General features: G+C 42.5%; 1 protein-coding gene across 6 annotated transcripts in view; it reads left to right on the top strand.

The window, feature by feature from the left end:
• ABCA1 (ATP binding cassette subfamily A member 1) overlaps nt 1–20,508 on the top strand; it is a 137,232-nt gene that overhangs the window by 15,733 nt on the left and 100,991 nt on the right. For 3 of the 6 annotated variants that reach the window (XM_024995844.2, XM_010808222.4, XM_059889169.1), the window contains 2 exons: nt 5,300–5,463; nt 19,241–19,334. In XM_024995844.2, coding sequence (XP_024851612.1) covers nt 5,398–5,463; nt 19,241–19,334 — 160 coding nt within the window. In that variant the 5' untranslated portion in view covers nt 5,300–5,397. 6 annotated transcript variants of the gene reach the window in all.

The following is a 20,508-nucleotide window of genomic DNA, read 5'->3' as shown; positions in this document are numbered from 1 at the left end:
TTTTAGTCATCATTTACTTTCCTAGAGAATCACACAATACTCAAGCTTTACACCATACAGTTCTTATTTCTTCCAAGGCATGATTTGACTTGTGGAATATGTTAATTATTATCATAGAACACATTTTTTTGGGGGGAGGGGGAGGAGATCATTGACATATAATTTACATGTGGTTAAATTTAGCCTTTTTTACAGGTATAGTTTGAAGAGTTTTGATACATCCGTGTAGTATATGTATAACCACTGCCACAACCATGGTGTGGAATATATCTATCACTCAGTGCTTCTGACAGTCTGTCCTCTCCCCTACCCACTGGCAACCAGGGATCTGATTTCTGCCCCCATTGTTTCACCTTTCCAGAATGTCATATAAGTAGATTCATATAGTATGTAGTCTTTTGTGTCTGACTTTTTTCCCTTAGCATAAGGCTTTTGAGATTTCTCCCATGCTGTTGAACGTATTAGTAGTGTGGTCCTTTTTTATTGCTGAGTAGTATTCCATTTTCAGAGAAGGCAATGGCACCCCTCTCCAGTACTCTTGCCTGGAAAGTCCTATGGACAGAGGAGCCTGGTAGGCTGCAGTCCATGGGGTCGCTGAGGGTCGGACACGACTGAGCGACTTCACTTTCACTTTTCACTTTCATGCATTGGAGAAGGAAATGGCAACCCACTCCAGTGTTCTTGCCTGGAGAATCCCAGGGACGGGGGAGCCTGGTGGGCTGCTGTCTCAGGGGTCGCACAGAGTCGGACACGACTGAAGTGACTTAGCAGCAGTAGCAATATTCCATTTTAATTTATTCACTGATTTATGGATCTTTGGATTGCTTCCAGTTTGGACTATTCTGTGTAAGACTTCTATGGATGTTCACATACAGCTCTTTGTGTGAACGAATGCCATCATTTCTTTCAGGCAAATACCTAGGACAGGATGGTTGGGCTGTATCATAAGTCTGTGTGTAATTTTACAAGAAACCACCAGAGTATTTCACAAAGTGGCTGTTCCATTTTCATTTCTACAAGCAGTATATGATAGTGCCAGTTGCTACTCATACTTTAAAATTTAAAAACTTGTAGTAGTTCCAATGGGTATGTAGTGGTATCTCATTGTGGTTTTAATTTTCATTTCTATGCAGCTAATAATTGCTTATTTGAGAAGGTCATGGTTTAGCAGGCTGTGGTATTCTCTAGGTATTTAATAATTTTAAAATACCAGTGGCATTTGAAGTGAAAATTTCTTTTAAAAAATTGGCCAAAGATCTAATTGGTCACTTCCATGAGGTCATACTGTACAAAAAAGGTTGGGGTGTGGACACTATGTCAAATTTTGGCCACGGGTGATTCACCTGGGTGACTGATGTGGAGACCAGAAGAGGACATGCCTAGGACTTGGCATGAAGGTGGGGAAAAGCAGGTTTCTTGGCTCCTCTGGCCTTGGGAGGGCCTGCTCCATCCTTAGCTAAACCAGTGTTTGTGGGAAGCCAACCTAGATTCAGTGCCACTTTCCTGGATATCCCAGGAGTCACCAGCAACCCTCGCGGCTGTCCCCAGTGTGTGATGAACATAGAGCCCCCTCCCTGCGGACAATTTGTCTTAATCAGTTAATCAAGCTTGAGAAATCGGTTACCACAGGCCCAGGAGTGCCACCACCCTTCCATCCTGCATCCCTATTTCTCATGTCCATCTCTTAGTTAATTAATTAAGCAAATATTCCCTGAAGGCTTACTCTATGCCTTATACTGTTTTGCATGTTGGGGAAAACTGCGATGAAGAGAAATTATCCCGTGGACTCAGAAAGTGGCAAAAACGATGCAAGGGAAAACAGAGGCTGCTGTGAGTGCATCTCGGAGGGGTTTTTAACCAGATGTCTGTGCAGGGGAGGTATCAGGACAGGATCCTACGGTTGAGGAAGATTCAGCCTGGCTGACAGTTCTGGAAGCAGCAGTTTAGGACAGGGAACATGCAAGAGGCCCAGTGGTGGGAAAGAGGGCTGCCCATTTGGAGCCATGAGTAGTTTTCTGGGGCTTGGTTTAGAAAGTGGGGAGTGGTGAGAGAGGAGGCTGGAGTCATTGGGGAGACCAGCTAAACCAAGGTGAGGACTGCACTTTATCCCCAGGGCAGTGGAGTGCTGACAAAGGCAGTTTTAAGTGGGAGAGTGGCTTGTTTGGAGCTTTGGTTTAGTGGCATCACTTTGGTTTCTCTGTGATAAATGGATGGAGGGGGCAAGACAGGAGGCAGGGAGTTCAGGGAAGTGGCTGTTGTGGTCGTCAGGAGCCGGAAGAGGGTGGCCTATTGACTGGCCATGACTGTGAAGTGGGACGCTTTCCAACCAGTAACTGGAAATGTGCACAGGGGCAGAAATGAGTGTGCTACTAGCTTTGAAGCATTGAGAAATCTAGTCAATACATAGTACGGCCTTCTTTTTGGTTTTGGTTTGTTTGTTTGCTTCCTTGGAAAACTGATGTAGAAATGTCCCTTTGGCCCCAGTTACCTGAGAAGAGGATTTGGGCATTGCCAAAACCTCCTCTTTGGATAAAATTGCTCCCAGCAGTGGTCACCATGTTCTGAGGTGGGAGGAGGGAATTATGCAAGAGGCCCAGGGCTATGCCAAGGTGGGTAGGAAAGCGGGGCAGGTACCCAGCGAAGCCGGAGCGATACCTTCCACCGCTGCATAGGCTACTTTTGCTGACGTCTCTGCGTGTCTCCTGGAGGGTCTCTGAAGCCAGGATCTGTGTCTGGAAATGCAGAAACCCCGCTTTAGGAAAACACTCTCCAGAAAGCTTCCTCCTGGCCGTTCTCGTCTCGCGCCCATTCTGCAGAGGTGTGTCTTCTTTTCTTCTGAGATTCTCCACTCAGATTTAGGGGATTCTGTGTCCTGGTTTGAGCCTGAGGGTCTTTAACACTAGGCCATTCTGATTTCAACCTGGATTCAGTGCCACTTTCCTGGATATCCCAGGAGTCACCAGCAACCCTCACGGCTGTCCCCAGTGTGTGGTGAACATAGAGCCCCCTTCCTGCAGACAACTTGCCTTAATCAGTTAATCAAGCTTGAGAAATCGGTTACCACAGGCCCAGGAGTGCCACCACCCTACTTCGCCCCTCCTACCTTGTCAGAAACCCATGATGGGTTTGCTAAAAAATGCTGCTGTTGCTAAAAATAATGGAGTAGAAAAGAATGTTTGGACAGGAGATAACCATTTCTCTGTAAGAGGTAGGGATGGACCAGAGAAAGAAGAGTGGGGAGGAGGGAGCTCATTTCTTTGCCACTTACAGTGTGCTGTGTACTTTGCTGGGGAACTTATATGTTTATTTATATTGTCTCATTGACGATTGAATATCCATTGAATATCCTGCAAGGTAGGTATTGTCACCCCCATTTTACACTGAGGAAATTGATACTCAGAGGGCATAAAGTTTTGGCTAAGGGCATGTAGTTAAGAAGCTGGGCCTAATTCCTGTCTAAGCTGTCTTTCTTTTTTAAATTATACACTTATGTTCCAACCTCCTCATTGTTACCTTGGGGACCTGAAAAGATGCGTGTAGCTTCTAAATCAACTAAGTGATTCCCGGAGAGCACCTTTTGCATCCGGAAAATCTAGCTAATTATTTATTTCAGTGTTTCTGGGATGCAAGCCCTGTCCCAGGCCACTTACAAAATGATTTAGGATTATAAGCACGAAGCTCACAACCAAATTCTGGCTCTCAGTGCTCAGAGAGACCAGTGGCCATCTTTAAATAACAAACTGTGGATGGATACAGTGCTAGTTTAATTATTTTTAGTGAGAAATTTTGGGGGGAAGGGCATCTGTGTCCATCTACAGGTTTGCTGAGCAAGTGATAAAAGAAAGGTCCTAAGGCTTGACTCTTTCAGAGGAATCCCTGATTTGTTGGCTTATCAATGAGTGAATTAAAATATATACTAGTAGAGTCAGTGATTCTTTTCAGACACTGTAGACTGCTTACATTCCCTTTTCTTTTGTAGAAGTTTTTAATCCAAGTCCTTGTGGTGTGGGGGCCAAGAGGGCAAAGTCCTGCTAGAGGTTGACCTTTGCGTTGAGGTCCCTTTGGACTCACAGACTTTTAGTCCAGTCCTTAATTTTGTATCCACAAGCGGACACTACATTCTTAGCCCTTTCTGCTGTTTGTTCCTCCTGCCTAATCTCCCATCCCCACCTCCATTCCTCCAGAGACCACAATGATTAAATGAGCCATTTTAGAGGTAAAGTTGGTTTCTTATTTCTGCTAAAAGTTCCTGGCTGTGAAGTGGTATCAGGGCTTAGCTTTGACCTATGTATCCCTCCCTTCTTCCAGTTTCTATTTTCTGCCTTTTCCCTAGCTTTAATTTTACTGTGACTACTGGGATTACTCCAGCATTAAATAAGTACTGTTGTTGAGGGGCAGCTGGGACACACAGAAAGTTGTATCCCCTGTATATGAGAGCCTCCCCTTCCCCCAGCATGGCAAAACAGTCCTCCAAGGAGGCATCTGTGACACCTGGCGAGGAGTAGGTGGGCCCTGCATGCAGGTGCAGGTGGAGCAAGGCCAGAAGTGTGCATATGTCCAGACAGTGGGAACTTGTCAGTTTCACGGGCGATGCTCTCTGCCTGCCTTGGCTGCCTTGTTTTACTCCATGGGATACTGGTTTCTCTACACACACATAGAACACTAGGGGTTGTCCTCCTCACTTGGGAGCTGGGTGTCTATGGCATTTCCTTGGTGTGTACTCACAGTCATCTAAGACACGCTGTGATGTTTCAGATTAGGAAACTTTCTATCAGTGGTGCCATTTATCATTGGAAGGACTCAACTTTGTGGCGAGATGAAAATGTAGTCTGCAGCAAATTTCAGACAATAGTGTTAAGTCACTCCAGGTTCAAGGCAAAATTTATAAATGCTGCTGACATTTTCTGAGAAGGAAGGCATTTTCTTAGAGAAGGGAGGCAGGTCTCTGGGATTCCAGTATGCCATTTGCAGCTCTGGTGTTTTGGGCACATAAGATTGATCACTTAGGTCTGCCTTCAATTTTTCATTTTTTTCAAGTTTTCATTCCCAGTGGTCACATCAGTGGAGCTCAAGTGATTTGGATAATAATGACTTACTCACAGGCTAACGCCAGAAAAGCTCCAGCATCCCTGTTTAGCAGAGACCCAAGGCTGGAAGTTGGGGACTCATGCCTTATGGAGAGGCAGTCATGAGACAGAACTGGGTGTTGAAGGCTCAGGTGAGGGGGCTGGTGCAACAGCCCTCACTGGCGTATGGCTTTGCAGCAAAAACTAACATCCCCTCTTGCTTTATCTTTCAGTTAATGACCAGCCACAGCGTCCCTGCTGTGAGCTCCAGCCACTTCCTTCCCGGGCTCCCGAGCCTCACGCAGGCTGCTGTGGTGCTGGCTGAGGTAACATGGCTTACTGGCCTCAGCTGAGATTGCTGCTGTGGAAGAACCTCACTTTCAGAAGAAGACAAACAGTAAGCCTGGGTTTCTCCGGGGGTGAAGAAGGGGGTGGGAAAGAGATTCTTATTTTTTTTTTTAATTTACTTATTTTAATTGGAGGATAATTCTTTTACAGTATTGTTCTTCTTGGTTTTCTTAAGGTGATTGAATGTGTCTGGCCCTGGTGGACCCAGGACTGGGTGGGGTCCTGATTTAGCTAGCCCTGTCTCTTATCATAGGAGGCAGATTTGCAACCAGGTGGCGATCATAGCTTTGGTTTGTGCTAGTGCCCAGGCCTAAGTTCAGACCCCTGGAACCTGGCACACATGCCCCTTGGCCATCTTACTCCTAACTTTTGCTGCAGCCCTGGGGGCTGCTTGGCTCTTCAAGAGCTCCTAATGGTCTGGGTGGTGGAGTTGAAGTGAGTTCATGGCCCAGCTCTTAGAGGTCAGAGACTGAATCTTTTAGTATGGACTTCCCCCTTTCAGCTTGGACTGTGAGCCTGGAGGAATACAAAACGGATTTGTTTTATTTCTGCGGAGGGTACTATGCCATTCACTTCTGGATGAGACAGTGATCCTTTCAAGAACCCTGAGAATACCGTCTCTGCTGCTGCTGCTGCTGCTAAGTCGCTTCAGTCATGTCTGACTCTGTGCGACCCTGAGACGGCAGCCCACCAGGCTCCCCCATCCCTGGGATTCTCCAGGCAAGAACACCGGAGTGGGTTGCCATTTCCTTCAATGCATGAAAGTGAAAAGTGAAAGTGAAGTTGCTCAGTCGTGTCTGACTCTTCGAGACCCCATGGACTGCAGCCTACCAGGCTCTTCCGTCCATGGGATTTTCCAGGCAAGAGTACTGGAGTGGGGTGCCATTGCCTTCTCCGATACCATCTTTAACACTCGGTAAATGATATTTTTCTGTGAGAAGGTACAAACTATAAGGCCCGGAGATTTCTCTGAAGCTCCGATATCAGCTCTTGGCTTCTCCCTTCCTGAACACCCCTAGAGATCCTGTCTGGTCTCCTGCGTTTAGCCACACCTCTCTATAGTTGACTTCTAAATGTCTGTTTCCTGCCCTGCGTTTTTTCCTGAATTCAAAGCCTATATCCCCTTTTGGCTGTCCTCATGAAGTGTAACACATCTGCAACAGAAATGACCATCCTCTTTAGACTCAAAGAGCCATAAGGGATCTTGGAGATAACTTAATTCACTGTTTCTGAAACTAGACTAATGCCGGCCCTTCTTTAAAAGAACAAATATGTCAAAGTCCCCTCATGTTCACTAAACATTTTTTATTATAATGTTACGTGAATATGTACGTATGTGAAACTAGATATAAGCCCCTTATTCATATAGACTGTCATGGAAACATATGACCTATACAGACTTATAAATTAAGTGCAAACAAAACTGCAGAACCAGTACAGTTCAAATTAACACTGTTAATGTAGTAAGGCGACTGACACTGTTTGAAGCCATATTTGACACTGTTTGAAGGCAACAGTGTGACTATGGTAGTGAACACTTATTTGTTTGAGTTTGGACAGTATATTACCATGCACTTTTCCAATGACTTTGGAATTTTTCCAAGTCAGTTTTCCAATGACTTTCCAATTTTTCCAGCGACTTTCATTGGTTATCATTTGCTTTCATTTGGTCCAGTCTCATAATTCACAAATTGCTTCTGCATCTGTGCCTTTCTCATTGGTCTACTGCAATTATATTGGTGCTAAAGTGAAGTTGCTCAGTTATGTCCGACTCTTTGCAACCCCACAGACTGTAACCTACCAGGCTCCTCCGTCCATGGGATTTTCCAGGCAAGAATACTGGAGTGGGTTGCCATTTTCTTCTCCAGGGGATCTTCCCAACCCAGGGATCGAACCCAGGTCTCCCGCATTGTAGGCAGACGTGTTTACCATCTGAGCCACCAGGGAATATTGGTGCTAACACAATGGCAAACACAAATAGAAACTTAGACTCGTGATCTTGTGCCAGATCTTGGTTGTAAAGTAGGCATTCAGAAAATCCAGGTATGTTTATTCATATTTCCTTAGATAACCATTGAAATGAAAACACAAAGTGTTGAAAATTCTGACAGAGAACTCATATAATCCCTCATGAAATTATATATATTATTTGTATATATATACTAGTTTGAGAAACACTGACTTTTCAGTCCCTTATATGTAGGGAGCTGAATCCCAAGGTCACTTAATGAGACAGTAGGAACTAGAATTTATGCATCCTATATGTCTTGATAATAATAATAATGATATTAAAATATAACAGTATATAATATATATATAGTATAAATATAATAAAAGTAAACATTTAGATTGCACTTCCATGTACTAGCCACTAAAGTGAATTGTTAACTAGATTAATCCTTTTAAGATCCACAAAGTACTGTTGTTTCCTTATAACACAATATGCTATTGTGTTATAACTGGGGAACTTAAATCACAGAGAGAATATAAGTAATTTGTCTGAGGTTCACACTGCTAGTCAGGGGCATATGTAGTGTTCAGTTCTAAATAATCTGACTCTAGAGTTGGTTCTCTAAATCACTATGTCAGATTGCTCTTCAGTGGTATTATTATTTTTTCTACCTTCAGTCTCAACATCTTGAAGTTTCTGACCTCTTCCTTACCTTTGTCCCCGCCTCCCACAGCTGTGCCCAGGCCCTGGTGTATTCATTTCCTAATCTCATTTCTTAGCTACTCTGTGGTCCCTTGTCTCTTCTTATCATGTTGGCAGCAGCCCATGTGATGGGGAACTGTCTTTGCTGTGCTGTGTCTGTTAGCCAGTGAGTAGTGGAAAGAACTGTATCATCTTAGTAAGGCAAGGTCTCAAGCCCAAACCTGTCATTTTACAGATAAAGCGGGGAAGGGATTTCCCCACAGTCAACTAATGAATCCGGAGCACAGGGTCCCAGAACAGAACTTGGGATTGGGCCATCCAGACTGGGCTAGTGTGTGTTAGTCTTGCTGCTTCTTGCTCAATATTGCTTATCCGTTTAAAAAGAGCCACAATTAGAGAGATAGGCAGGCTTCATAAAAGGCAATTTTTGGCCCTGTGGCAGAGTTCTTATTGAAGGGGAAGTAAGACATAGCATCCTGACACAGAAGGACTTTTTTAGATATACACCTACCGTCTGCCAGCTTGTCTGCCTTACCTCCCTTCCTGATGTCTACAGGAAATGTGTTTTGCCGAACTAGAAAAAAAAGGTGGTTTATTTCAGGTTGCAGAAGTTTAGGTTGTCAGGGTTGGAAAGATCTGACCTGACCCTTGTACAGTTGATGGGAATGGGGTTTCAGCTGTGGGGCAGGGGGTCCAGAGTGGATCAGTCATGGAAGTAGCACCAGATTCAATTTCCTGATGGCCCTAGAGGCACAAGTTCTTTTGAGCAGGCTTTGCCTTATCTGCACAGGAGGTTTAATACCTATGGATCTCAAGTGCTGGCTGTAGCTATTTCCCAGTCCAAATAGCTTGGATCTATAGATATATTGATTGTAGACAGTGAAACCTGTTTAGGGTCTTGGTTCCACATTGTTAGCTCAGGACATGCCCTGCCCTGTAGGCAGGGGAAGGAGTTAGCAGCTCCATGACAGTTCTCACCTACAGTGTACAGAATCCTTGCTTAATTTTCCCCTTCAGAGATCCTGGATGTACTGGCTTGGCTCCATAGCCTGGCACTGGGGATATGCTTAACGAGCGTTTGCTCAGTGAGGGGTGAATGTGTTAAATGGGCCATTAGTTTATAGGTCTTGAGGAGGCGCCCCTGCTAGAGGGGCCGCACGTGCAAGGAGACAGGAAGATGTAGGAGCTGGGTGCTGAATAGTAGACCCCAGCGCCACCTTCTTGAAAGGTGGCCATTTGCTCGTTCACTCTGTGTCCTCATTTGCTAATGAATTTGGGGGACCTCTTTTCTTGTGCCCCCATTATGCAGACTCATGGGGACCATCAGCCAGGGATAGCTTTCCGCTGCTCCTGCTGCTCCTGTTAGGCAAAGAATACATTGAAAATGAGTTGCATAAGTGGGGTGCAAAGCTCAGTTTGGGTCCAAAGTAACAGTTAACTTGTGTGGGTGGTGGTCAGTGAGCACAAACAGGGCTTGGGACAGGAAAGGTGAGGGGCTTCGGAGTTCTCCGGATCCCCATCTGGTTTTAGGCTGAGCCAGAGACAAGGTCCCTGTGGAACAGATGGGACAGAATATGGCCGTATGGCCTTTCTTTTTTGCCTTTGCTGTTAATTTTCTCACTTAGATCTGTTTAGCCATGTGGCTGAGGAAATAGACAATTTTAATTTCTGCGTATTTTAGAGTACCAATATTTGGGCACTATTCAGTGACAAGGAATAAGCAATCAAATAAATACAACTTGAGTCCTCATTTAAGAGCCACTGGAGAATTTTACAGTGTACATGCAAACTTTCAGCATTCCCTCCCAGCTTCCAGTTTCACCTGATACATTTCTTCCCTGTCCTTAGTTCTGGCTTGGCAGTGCTGGTTCAAATCCAGCTAATAATTCTAATTACTATCTGATTTTAATTCAATTCTAATTCCAGCTTGGCCACTATCTGCCTTAATGGCTTAGGGAAACTCATTTTCCCTGATTTTTAGTTTCCCCTTCTATGGAATGAGGACAATTAGCACAAATAGCCATTTATTGTTTCCTTTGAATAAATATTTACTAAACATCTACTGCATGTAAGACAGTGTCCTGGGTGTACAGTGGTGAAGCAGACAGGCAGGATCCCTGCTGTCATAGAGCTTACAGTTCAGCCAGGAAAGCAGATATGAAGCGTGTTGTCCCATAAGTAGAAATATCATAGCTGTGGTAAGTGCTATGAAGGAAAAAAAAAACTGTCCTACTATGTCAGTTACCACTAGGCTGTGGGTAGGGACTTAATTTAGAATGAAAGGTCATGACATTTAAGCTGAGAGCCTTGATGTTTAAGCAGCAGTTAGCCAGGGAAAGATCAGGAGTTCAGCCATCCAGGCACTGGCTTCCGGGCAGAGAGACAGGGTGTGAAGGCCACGTGCCTAATGCATGTCCTGGAGCCAAGGGACTGGGGCACCAGTGGCACTGAAGGAAGACTGGCTGCGGGTGAGTTGGGAGTCGGCAGGGTCAGGTCATGGAGCTGGCGAAGGACAGTTGAATTTTATATAATGTGCAAAAGGAGTCCCTGAGGTAGGTAGGTCATGATGACGAGGGTCAGATTGTGTGGTCCTTGGCATTGAGAGGACTTGAAGGATGACAGCCTAAGCATATACATGTACCATTTTGTGCTCTGTTTTTGGGCTTCCCAGGTGGCCTCGCCGTAAAAAATCCACATGCCAGTACAGGAGACACAAGAGACTCGGGTTTGATACTTGGGTTGGGAAGATCTCCTGGAGGAGGGCACATATTCTTGCCTGGAAAATTCCATGGACAGAGGAGCCTGAGTGGCTATGGTCCATGGGGTCATGAAGAGTCAGACATGACTGAAGCAACTTAGCATGGCATGTATGTTGCGTATTTCCAAATAATCTTCATATTATAATAATTATGATTCTTGATGTGTAGGTTGTGTTTTATACTTTTGAAAGTACTCTTGTACCTGTTATCTTCTTGATTTTCACAGAAATCCTGAGAGGTATTCATTACAATTTCTGTTTCATAGATGAAGGAAGTATTGTAAATTAGTACATCATTAAGAGGAGGGACTGGAAATTTTGACCCCAAATCTACCATGGGATAATGCCAGTGACATTCCTGGTACCAATACAGGGATCCATGCCGTTTTCATTTTATAACCTCATGCATTATTGCCAACACTGAGATATTTCTCGTGTTATAGTAACTTTAAGTAAGTTACTATAAAGATTTTATACATATAGCCTTTTCTTATTTTTATATTATTTCCTTAGGCCAGAATCTCAGGAGTATGATTACTAGGTCAAAGGGAAGTGGCCCTTGACATATATGGTCAGATGTCCTTCCAAAGATCAAACCAATTGAAAAATCCACTGTCACTGCATGAGGCCTTACAGTTCTGGGAGGATAGGCCTGGCTTTCATATTTGTTTTTCCCTTCAGCATTCCTCTGATTTGATCTTTCAAGATTTCAGTTTAATTTAATTGAAGTGTATGTTGATAAGTGTTCGCTGTGATGCTGACAGAGCCTAGAGTGTGCCATTGCTTTGATGAATTTTCTGTTATCTTGGGAAACTCACTGTTTCATGTACACTTCTTTACCTCTCAGAATCGTCTTCCATATTTTCATCAGTTTCTTTTCCCCATTGAATCCTGTTACCTTATCAAATTCTAAAAGTAGCCTAGTGGTATTTTACTGTCCCAGGGACATTGGATAATGTCTAGAAACATTGTCTGGTTGTTACAGTCCTGGCTAGGGGTGGTTGGTGTCGACTGGTAGAGGCCAGGGATGGGGGAAACATTCTACCATTCATAGGAGAGCCCCTCACAACCATTATCTGGCCCCCTGTGTCAAGAGTTGAGAAGAACCCTGCTCTAGAAATGCTTGTGCATTGTATCCCCATGTTGTTGCTGAGGAGTAAGGAGAGGGCAAGTCCCCAGAGCAGTTCAGGGTAGCTATTTACTTAATCATCAGAAGTTTAATCTTAATACCAATCTGAAATAGGGTTTCTGAGTTTCTGACTTTGTTAAGAAGCACCATTACAAAAACAGTGTTCCTCTCCATTTCTTCCACTCTGTGGTGGGGGCAGGCATGGAGGGAGGTGAATTCGTAATAGAGTAAGATTCAAAAGTATGTAACCATGGTGTGTGTGTAACAAAAGTGTGGGTGAGTTTAACTCAGGTGACCATTATGCCTACTACTGTGGGCAGGAATCCCTTAGAAGAAATGGAGTAGCCATCATAGTCAACAAAAGAGTCCAAAATGCAGTACTTGGATGCAATCTCAAAAATGACAGAATGATCTCTGTTCATTTCCAAAGCAAACCATTCAGTATCACAGTAATCCAAGTCTATGCCCCAATCAATAATGCTGAAGAAGCTGAAGTTGAATGGTTCTATGAAGACCTATATGACCTTCTAGAACTAACACCCAAAAAAGATGTCCTTTTCATTTTAGGGGACTGGAATGCAAAAGAAGAAAGTCAAGACATACTTGGAGTAACAGGCAAATTTGGCCTTGCAGTACAGAATGAAGCAGGGCAAAGGCTAATAGAGTTATGCCAAGAGAATGCACTGGTCATAGCAAACACTCTTTTCCAACAACACAAGAGAAGACTCTACACATGGACATCACCAGATGGTCAATACCAAAATCAGATTGATTATATTCTTTGCAGCCGAAGATGGAGAAGCTCTATACAGTCAACAAAAACAAAAGCAGGAGTTGACTGTGGCTCAGATCATGAACTCCTTATTGCCAAATTCAGACTTAAATTGAAGAAAGTGGGGGAAACCACTAGACCATTCAGGTATGACCTAAATCAAATTCCTTACGATTATACAGTGGAAGTGGGAAATAGATTTAAGGAACTAGATCTGATAGACAGAGTGCCTGATGAACTACGGACGGAGGTTCATGACCTTGTACAGGAAACAAGGATCAAGACCATCCGCAAGAAAAAGAAATACAAAAACACAAAATGGCTGTCTGAGGAGGCCTTAAAAATAGCTGTGAAAAGAAAAGAAGCAAAAAACAAAGGAGAAAAGGAAAGATATAAGCGTCTGAATGCAGAGTTCCAGAGAATAGCAGGAGAGAAAAGAAAGCCTTTCTCAGCGATCAATGCAAAGAAATAGAGGAAAACAATAGAATGGAAAAGACTAGAGATCTCTTCAAGAAAATTAGAGACACCAAGGGAACATTTCATGCAAGATGGGCTCAATAAAGGACAGAAATGGTATGGACCTAACAGAAGCAGAAGATATTAAGAAGAGTTGGCAAGAATACACAGAAGAACTGTACAAAAAAGATCTTCCTGACCCAGATAATCATGATGGTGTGATCACTCACCTAGAGCCAGACATCCTAGAATGTGAAGTCATGTGGGCCTTAGAAAGCATCACTATCAACAAAGCTAGTGGAGGTGATGGAATTCCAACTGAGGTACTTCAAATCCTAAAAGATGATGCTATGAAAGAGCTGCACTCAATATGCCAGCAAATTTGGAGAACTCAGCAGTGGCCACAGGACTGGAAAAGGTCAGTTTTCATTCCAATTCCAAAGAAAGGCAGTGCCAAAGAATGCTCAAACTACTACACAATTGTACTCATTTCATGTGCCAGCAAAATAATGCTCAAAATTCTCCAAGGCAGGCTTCAACAGTACGTGAACCATGAACTTCCAGATGTTCAAGCTGGATTTAAGAAAAGGCAGAGGAACCAGAGATCAAATTGCCAACATCTGTTGGATCATCGAAAAAGCAAGAAGGTTCCAGAAAAACATCTGCTTTATTGACTATGCCAAAGCCTTTGACTGTGTGGATCACAACAAACTGTGGAAAATTCTGAAAGAGATGGGAATACCAGACTACCTGGCCTACCTCCTGAGAAATCTGTATGCAGGTCAAGAAGTAATAGTTAGAACTGTACATGGAATAGCAGACTGGTTCCAAATCGGGAAAGGAGTATGTCAAGGCTGTATATTGTCACCCTGCTTATTTAGCTTATATGCAGAGTACATCATGAGAAATGCTGGGCTGGAAGAAGCACAAGCTGGAATCAAGACTGCTGGGAGAAATATCAATAACCTCAGATATGCAGATGACACCACCCTTATGGCAGAAAGTGAAGGAGGAACTGAAAAGCCTCTTGATGAAAGTTAAAGAGGAGAGTGAAAAAGTTAGCTTAAAATTCAACATTCAGAAAACTAAGATCATGGCATCTGGTCCCATCACTTCATGGGAAATAGATGGGGAAACAATGGATACAGTGACAGACTTTATTTTCTTGGGCTCCAAAATCCCTGCAGATGGTGACTGCAGCCATGAAATTAAAAGACGCTTGCTCCTTTTAAGAAAGGAGCAAGAAGAAAAGCTATGACCAACCTAGAAAACATATTAAAAAGCAGAGACATTACTTTGCCAACAAAGGTCTGTCTAGTCAAAGCTATGGTTTTTCCAGTAGTCATGTATGGATGTGAGAGTTGGACTATAAAGAAAGCTGAGCACTGAAGAATTGATGCTTTTGAACTATGGTATTGGAGAAGACGCTTGAGTCCATCGGACAGCAAGGAGATTCAACCAGTCAATCCTAGAGGAAATCAGTCCTGAATATTCACTGGATGGACTGATGCTGAAGCTGAAACTCCAATACTTTGGCTACGTGATGCAAAGCATTGACTCATTTGAAAAGTCTGATGCTGGGAAAGATTGAGGGCAGGAGGAGAAGGGGATGACAGAGGATGAGATGGTTGGATGGTATCACCGACTCAACAGACATGTTTGAGTAAGCTCTGGGAGTTGCAGAAGCCTGGTGTGCTGCAGTCCATGGGGTTGCAAAGAGTTGGACACGACTGAATGATTGAACTGAACTGAACTGAACCATAAAGTGTTGTCTTATTTCCAAGCTATTTATGAAGGCCTACTTGAAGTAAAAATGCTGTTTAGAAATGGGGGATGAAATCTGATTTTGATAATAAGTGCAACCAAAATGGCATTCCATATGTGGAACCAGAAGTCAAATTAAGTTTCAAGAGGGAAGCTATTGGTAAAGAAAAACCTGGAACATCTCCCTGAGTTTAGAAGGCAAATTCTGTGTTCAGTGACAGAAATCATTTTAGAAGTTCAGAGTAAAAGTGCATGGGTAGAATTGTGTCTTTTATGAGTTCTCTGGTTTGAGTGCTGTCTCTTGGAGACAGTCTCTTCATTAATACATGTTAGTGTCTCAGCTCACTAAGGCTTATAAGGATCAAAAATCTAGATACTCTAGTAATGGGGCAGGGGATAAGGAGATTGGGGTACATAGTGGTTTAAAACACACCCTTGAGTTGGACTGGTTTTGAATTCTGGCACTATTTACCAAATTTGTATCCACATTTATTAACTCCTTGAACCTCATCTGTGAAATGGGATTTATAATAGTATTAACAGGGTTGTTTGATGATTAACTGAGTTTACATATGTAAAGCACTGAGAACACTGATGCATGAATTCTAAGTCACTTCAGTTGTCTCTGACTCTTTGCGACCCTATGGACAGTAGCCTGCCAGGCTCCCCTGTCCATGGGATTCTCCAGAGAAGAATACTGGAGTGGGTTGCCATGCCCTGCTCCAAGGGATCTTCCCAACCCAGGGATCGAATCCGCCTTTCTTAACATCTCATGCATTGGCAAGCAGGTTCTTTACCTCTAGCACCACCTGGGAAGCCCTGCACTGATGCATCATGGTAAGACCTATTTAAGTGTTAGCCATCATTATTATTGTTGGTCTCGTTCTTACCTCTTTGCCTAATCTGCTTACACCCAGTTGCTGGGAATGATTTGCAAGATATACTTTGTATTCTTTGCTGTCAGTACCATGGGAAAGATCCATTGTTTTTTTTTTTTTTCCCCCAGTCAATCAACATATTTTGAGCATTGATTCCCCTGCAGTGTCCTAGATGTGGGACTGCAGAGATGTTAAGGAACCTAAGACTTGATTCATTGAGTCAGATCAGTGCCTAGGAGGGCTGGTGAACACCGGACTCCTTTTAAGTGGCTGTCTTGAAAGGTATATGTCCCGAACATAGCTCTATGAGAGGCAGCATGAGGGGTGCAAAAGCATGTAGGAGTCAGTAGACCTGGGTTCAAACTCTGGTACACTCTTTTACCAGGCTATGGCTCAGAACCTGCCCCAATCTTATGATACCAGCTACCTCACAGAGTTATTGTGAAAATTAAATATTAGAGACAAGGTGTATATAAAATCCCCGGTGCAGAGTAGGTGCTCAATATTGACTGTCACTATTATAAATCTGTAGGCCATGAGCTTATTTTACCTTTGTGGAACCTGTTGATATGCTTTGATCATGACTTAGTGGGGTTATTTCTCAGCTGAGCCACTGGTTTCCTAAGTTGGGCAAAACTAGCTGTTCCTCTCAACCCTGCCACTGACTGTCTCTGTGACTTACCCTTCCTTGAGCTTTAGTTTTGTCACATATAAAATGGAGATGATTATGCTTCTCAGGGTTGTTTGCAGGATTAAATGAAATAATCCATTTATAAGGTGCCTGTTACACACTGGACTCTAAATAAGTGGTAGCTACTATTTATCCCCAAAGTGTACATGGCAGTTTCAGAGCTTCAAGGTTGATGACTATCTTACTCATACTCTTTAATTTTGGTTTTATTTTTTGGAGTTCTTTTCTGAATTTATTCACAGTTAAACTGCTTTTTAAAAGTTGTACTCCCTTTTGTTAATATTTGTAAGTGATTTTATTTAGCTGTAAGCTTGGAATGCATACAATTGTGTTCTGCTTCGTTCAGTTACTATTATATGGTTAATAGTATATGTGTTTCATAAACATTGTTGTAATAACTGTATAAGGTTAAGTAGATGTGCCATAATTTAATCATTTCCCTATTGCTGTGCAATTAAGTTGTTTCCAATATTTTCCAATTATACTGTCTAAATGAACGAATAACTAAATGTATGTAGCTTTTTGACATTTTAAACTTAGTTCTGTGGGATGAATTCCTAGGAATATTCTTTGGTCAAAGGGGATAAACATATCTTTTGAATACATATGGCTAAGTTGCTTTCCTAGAGGGCTCAACTGACTTACATTTCCAGCCTTATTGTTTTGTAAACTCCAGTTCATTCTCTCGCTCAACATACATTTTAAAGCCCTTATCTTGAGGCAGGCTTAGAGAGAAAAAGGTGACACCAGGGGAGAAACTCCTGCTGTGCCAAGTGCTGATAGAGGCTCAGGGTACCTGGGGAGCCGCAGAAGGGACCTGCAGCTCAGTTGGTAGAATGTCATTTGAAAGCAACACTGAGTGTTGCTTCTTTGGGATTATTTACAGAAATACTTAGCAAGACCAGCCCATCTTTGGTCTTGGAAATCCCATAGATAGCATGCTTTCTTCCAAAGAAAGACCTATGTGTCTGTTTTTTCCTGATGTGCTATCTAGAGCAAATTATTCTTCATAGTTATATGGTAGCAGTGTTTTTTGTTCAAAAAAAAAAAAGTAATACATGCTCATTATGGAAAATTTAGAAAACACAGGAAATGTTTTTAAAAAAAATCACCCATACGTGTTCTTACCATCCTAGGACATCCACTGCTGTCATCCATATATTTCCTTCTATAAAGAAGATTTAAAAAAGAATTTAATGTATAACCATATCAAAGGTCTTTGGAATCTAAAATACCAGAAATCCAACAACAAATAAAAAATGAAACCAAGCTGAAGCAAGGTTAAATTAGTTATGATCTATTCATAGTGTGGAGTATCAAGTGGCCATTAAAATCTATATTTTAAGAGAATATTGTATGTCATGGGGAACACTCCCAGTATGATATTCAATGAAAAAGCAAAATATAAGATTATATATGCTGTATAATCTTAATTTTGTAGAGAAAAAATATTATTTATGTATGAATAGAAAAGAAAGACAGAAATATTAATGGAGAACCATTATTAGCTTAATTTACTAGGGATTATCTCCAGGAAGTAGGATTAACAGTGATGTATATTTATTTTTTTCTACTTTTCTGTATTTTTTTAATTTTAAATTTTCCGCAATAAAAATATATGGACTTGGGGATCAAAAAAAATCTATTTAAATAAAAGGAAAGATTTCATATCTGTGTTCTCATGGCTTTATGTCTCTGAAGACACAGTTGTAGTTACCCTCACCCACAAGGCCCCGAGGCTCTCCTGGGCTTTTGGTGTTCTTCCTAATTAGAACATTGGAGTCTAGAGCTGAAAGGAATGATAGAGTGAGGCTTCAGGCAGTGGGAACTAGTTGTCTGAACACCACAGGTTCAGTTAGATTATGTCTCATGATTTCTATCCTGTCCCTGTGCTTATTTATCCCCTGGTAGCTCACTGAAGCAGATTTCCTTTAGAGAAACCCCATTGCTTTAACCAGTGAATAACACTTACTTACGTTCAGTTGTCATCTAACCCATTGGAGAAGACGGTGACTGGATTTTGACGGATGGGGAAGGACTTTGCACTCTTCCCAGATATTTCCAGCCCTGATGGCACACAGGTCAACATGGAACTGAGTGTGACTTTCCATTGTCCTTTGGAGCCTTCTTCTCAGCCCCACAGGGGGCAACTTCATTTGTTCCTTTAGAGCTGAGCTGGTGTGTATTTAGCATAGCAGTTTGCACAGTCTTCTTTCACCAAATGGTCATAACATACCTGACACTGTGCTAAGGCTGTGGAGGTGCAAAGATGAGTTGATCCAGTGCTTGCTTTCAGGTGCTCATATTGTAGTGAGGAAGCCAGTAACAAAAACAGGATTTCAGGGGCTCAGGGAAACTGTTATGGAGGAGGATTCATGGGTTACTCTGGGAGCACAGCAGAAGGGCTTCCCGCTCTGCCTGAGATTTTAGTAAAGGAAATTGTGCCTGGTTGAGTCTTGAAGGGTGAGTGGAAGTGAGCCAGATGAAGCAGGATGGGAGGCATCTTCCCTTTCTTAGGGGAAACACAGAGGTATGGAATAATAGTAAGGTGTATAAGGTGAGAACTACAAACAGTTCAATATCATTAAAGCTTAGAGCGTGGTAAGAGAGGCCGGATAAGTAGGTTCATTGTTTAATTCATCTTTTCATGGATTTCCCAATGCTCAATAGTGTTAGGCATCCATGTTTGTTTAATTCACAGTGCTTTGTCTTGTTTCCTACTCAGTGTCAACTGTTTCTTGAAGTGGCCTGGCCTCTATTCATCTTCCTGATCCTGATCTCCGTGCGGCTGAGCTATCCACCCTATGAACAACATGAATGTGAGTATGTGAGCATCCCGCCTGAGGCTTACCACTGGCAACCGAAATTCAGGCAAAGGGCAGGGACTAAATGTGACCTTTCCCATAACTCTATCTTTAGGAAACACGGAAAATGGTTTGGAACAGAACAGCTAGGCTTCCGATTATTTGATAAGCCATCAACTCAGGAAACCATTTTCAGCCCTAGTGAATGGTGATAATAGTAGTTATAATAATAGCTGACATCTGTTTCATACATTTTCAATCATGAAAATAAAATAGTCTTACTGATAGCTCAGAGAGGGGTGATTAAAAAAGCTCCCTAAGGCAATACCTTAACATCACTGTCATCTGGTCCCTGCCAGGCTTTTTCACATACATTATGTTTTTATCGCACAGTTGCAAATCATGGGACATATAATTTTAAGCAGCATTTGTGTAGAATATCTCAGATCGACTAATATTATTCCATTTGATTCTCATAACAACCTCGTATAATGGACTTTATCCTTGTGATCATTTGCTTTAATTTCTTAATAAGTAACTAGGGACTCAGAAAAGTTCAGGGGCTTGTCTGAGGTACATCTATTAAGTGACAGCGATGCAATAAAACTCAGGTCATCTGACTCCCAATCATATGTTTGGATGATGGCCTTTTCAGTGAGCATAGAGAATACAATAGTGGCTAAGAACACATGCTCTAGATGTCAGGTTACCTGGTTTGACTCTTGGCTTCAACACAGGTCACCTTGGGCAAGTGACGTAGGTTCTTTTTACTGAGCTTACTCATCTCTATAAAAGGGGAATGATGCTTACCCCATATGTTTGTTGTGGGGCTTCCCTGGTGGCTCAGACAGTAAGGAATCTACCTGCAACACAGGAGACCTGGGTTCAATCCCTGGGTCGGGAAGATTCCCAGAAGGGAATGGTTACCCACTCCAGTATTCTTGCCTAGAGAATTCCATGAACAGTGGAGCCTGGTAGGCTACAGTCCATGGGGTTGCAAAGAACCGACTAACACTTTCATTTTATTTTTTCATGGTTGTTGTGAGTGTTATCCCACAATTTCAATCTTTCTCTCCTGGCTGAGCTTGCTAGATGGATTAACACTGCAAAAATGCCCCAATCTTAAAGATCAGCATTTGTTGGGGAGTTTAGCTGGGACCTTTATTCTATGACCCCAGTCACTTTTCCT

Source organism: Bos taurus, chromosome 8, assembly GCF_002263795.3.
Source record: "Bos taurus isolate L1 Dominette 01449 registration number 42190680 breed Hereford chromosome 8, ARS-UCD2.0, whole genome shotgun sequence".
Lineage (NCBI taxonomy): Eukaryota > Metazoa > Chordata > Mammalia > Artiodactyla > Bovidae > Bos > Bos taurus.
This window is presented reverse-complemented; position numbering and strand designations above follow the sequence as displayed.